Source organism: Cryptomeria japonica, chromosome 5 (assembly GCF_030272615.1).
Source record: "Cryptomeria japonica chromosome 5, Sugi_1.0, whole genome shotgun sequence".
In the NCBI taxonomy this organism is placed as follows: Eukaryota; Viridiplantae; Streptophyta; class Pinopsida; order Cupressales; family Cupressaceae; genus Cryptomeria; species Cryptomeria japonica.
In genome coordinates this window covers 801,431,070-801,434,669 of record NC_081409.1, presented here as the reverse complement: position 1 = coordinate 801,434,669, position 3,600 = coordinate 801,431,070, and the positions used below count along the sequence as shown (strand labels likewise).

The 3,600-nt window shown below is 32.8% G+C and overlaps 1 protein-coding gene across 1 annotated transcript; it reads right to left on the bottom strand.

Moving 5' to 3' along the window:
- Positions 1 to 2,297: 2,297 nt before the first annotated feature.
- On the bottom strand, positions 2,298 to 2,801 carry LOC131075551 (uncharacterized). Its single transcript, XM_058012396.1, has one exon. It carries the CDS (start codon positions 2,799 to 2,801, stop codon positions 2,298 to 2,300), a length of 504 nt encoding a protein of 167 aa, XP_057868379.1.
- Between the last annotated feature and the right edge of the window lie 799 nt (positions 2,802 to 3,600).

Sequence of the window (3,600 nt, the reverse complement as noted above, 5' to 3'; positions counted from 1 at the left end):
TAAGGAATGTGCAGAGGGTATTTGCAGAGCTCAGGAATATGCAATGAATTGGATTGTAGTGAAGGTGACACGGAAAATTCTATCTTATAATATAATTTGAATGTGCAATACGTTCAATTGTGGTAGCTAGCTATTTTCAAATTTGAATTTTTGTGGGAAACAGTCGGTCATGTCATATTAAATATGCAGTCCTCCATTGCTTCGAATTGTTCAATTTTCTTCCCTGCTTTGAATGAAACTTGGTTTTTTAAATTGAATTTTATGCAAATTCTTGGATATTGGGGATTCTTACACTAGTTGTTGCAAATGCAGGTACCAAATGCAGATCCATTTAATGCATGAAGCTGTGAAGTGATATTTGGAAGAATGTACACTTGAGTGTCTAAGAAGTTTACAATTGATTGTTTTTATGTCATGTAATGCACCAATAGTTGTGCATATGTAATTGTAATTGGAGTACATTTGTACTCTTAAGCCATTTGCATAAAGTGGCAAATGCAAACATTAAGTTTTTAAAAAAATAAAAATGTTTATTATTTGTGCAAGATATTTTGTATTAAAATAGGAAATGTACCAGTAGTTTTTTTTATTTATGTACTGACAATTTTTTTTTTATGTTTTGGAGGTCAACATGATATTAAGGTAACGGTTATTGGAACTATTTCAGCTATTGGTACTCTTCCCCTACGGGATCTTTAGAAATGAGTTCTACCAATTATGTACCAATTTATTTATATAAAAATAATAATAAATGCCCATTCAATTTTGAAACCTTTTGTGCTTATAATAGCACAATCAAACACACCAACAATCCAATTTTAGAAAGGAATTTTTTCCCATTGGCTATCGAAGACCACTAGTGGAACGAAAAACCCAACCAATACATCAACTGTCCTCTCTCGTGTGTGAATTCCGACATATTGACTGATAAAACAGAATATAAAACAAGTAATTCACAACTGTACCAGTTCCCCAATTTTCTTCCCTGAACTCATCTCCATTCTATTGAAAATAGGAGGATTATCGCCAAAATAAAACTATAATCGTTCTGGAGAAGATATAAGAGTTCAAATTCTTTCACAGTTTTATCTTCTGCATGTGCAGTTACAATTAATGAAAAACATTATTTAATTTTACTTTACATTGGTAAAGCCAATCCTCATGGATATCCGCAAGTCAAAGCTTAAACAGAAAACTAAATACGACCCTGGCAAAATTTTATATCTTCAACTGGACATTTTCTTCTTTTAAATCTCCCAATTTTTAAAGTTTGAGAGTAATTTCGTTTTGTCAACTGAATAATAAACAACTAAACATGACAGGTTTCTTACATATTTAGCATTTAACAACCTGTCCAGCCCATTGGGATTTATTAAAAACTGAACATGCAGCATTAATCTCCAAAAGGTTGGAACGCATCTCTTGGCTGAAACGCGATATTCAATAACATTGGAGTGGCCCACAATTTTAACAGAGGCAAATGAGTTTGGTGGATGATTGATAATTCGTTTACAAAAATCTGTTTGTATTAATTATATTAGTGATTTTATGATATGGGAGCCTTTCACTTAACAAGACTTGATTTTTGATGGATTCATTAATAAGCATTCAATTTCACCTGCAGATCAAGAATTCATTTATTTTGAGAGTATTTTATATTATCTACAATTCATTTTGACATTTGTTACCAGAGTGTAAGTCTATACTATTATCTTTTTAAGAGATATAATGAAGTGCCCCACTATACTAATAATGTAATGAAAGTTATGACCATAATAAATAAAGACAGATGAGTTAGCCTGTCACTGATGATCAATTTTAACTAGTTTTAAGAAATCAACACTCGAACAAACAGTATTATAAAATTTATATTTCAATTCTAACAATAGTACTAACCTTGCTTATAACTAACCTAACTTATAACAAGAAAGGTATATAACAAAATACATTGAAAATTACTGTTGAAACTATTAGAGGACATTTTAAAGGCAGAAAACCAATTTCTTGTGAGTAATCTAAAAGAAAAATAGATCTGAACTTGCACAGGGAAGCAATTCTTTTGAAAACTTCCCTTGTATAATTTAACGGAACGTGCAAAAGATACAAACATAAAATATATACATCCAAAACATGAGAACCGTTAGCCAAAGTAACTCTTAACTTAACTTTTCACGAAATGTGCAAAATAAAATTTCAACTCAATACTATCCTTCTATTCAATGCTATGGGTATGCTGTAAACAAAACAGAAACAAAGGATCTATCTCCAGCCATTAAAGGAGAAGTCACACAAGATTTTCACGTACAGTCAACAATTTCATTCCCAACACGAGAAATTCTGGCAGGATGGCAACTTCGAGTGCGAGGGTAACGAAGATCTGATTGCGAAGCACTCTTTCTGAAAGACCCACCAAAATAGCAGGGTCTGTCCTCGTCAATCCTTCCCACAGAAGGTACTGCACTAGTGCTAAAGCTTCTCCGAATTTCCTTCTCTTGTGCGGCAGGAGATGATTTACTCCTCTGTGAAGCGGCCCTAACGAGCTCAGCAAAATCATCATCATTTCTAAGAGAGGAGGTGTTGAAGCTGTTTGGGAGGGTAATTGTGGAAACACCTAGACCACCCGCAGTCAAGCCACTGTAATTGGTCCTCCCAGCACACTCAGACACGCTTCTCACATAAAAATCTAAGACTTTCACAAGGTATGGAAGAGGGGACAAAGCCTTAATTCTTCTGTAGACTGATCTAAATCGGGGCTTCTTCCGAACACCACTGGTGCATTCACCATTATTGCTGCCTTCCATCAGAAATTATTTGTCCCTCAAATAAGTTTTCTACCTACACTCTGGAATATCTGATTTCTGTCCTGTGAACCTGCATATAAAGATAAAGAGGTCAGCATGAGAGAACATATGCGCATGGAATAAAGTGGATTGAAAGAGATGAGTAACTGAGCAAGTCAATAAATAAGAGACAATTGCATTTATTAGTTCCTGCCAAGGCAGGAAAGTATTTCATTCAATTAGTTCTATTATTTATTTAATTTAACTAATTATTTGACAGAATTAAAATTTTAGATCAATATTATATGATTTATTTTTAATTTTTATTTTAAATAATTAAAAAATATAATTTTTCTGTGTTCCTATTGATTTCAGTTAAATGAAACTTCAATTTTTTTATATAAATCACAAATTTATATATTTAATTAAGACAGACAACTGTACAACTGTACAATGACATCATAGGCAATATATAGCCATAACCCTTCGCCTGCAGGGTGGAACAGTGGCATTATTTAATTCAGTCGCATTAATTAATTATACCCAGGTGGCCATAAGACAAATGAAGGGAATTAAAGCCACTGAAAATGGCATTATGGTATGGCACCCTTTATGGTATGGCACCCTTTACCCAAAAAGCACTGGCAACGTCTATCCAGCACTTAAAAATTATCATTGACCATATTTAATAATTAGTTGAAAAAGAAAAATATTTAATATTTTAATCTTTAATGATTTAAAAAACACTGTCAAATGATAAATTTGGGTGCTGCATAGACAATGGTCACGAAAACAGTGAAGGAGAAAAAATATAATTCAT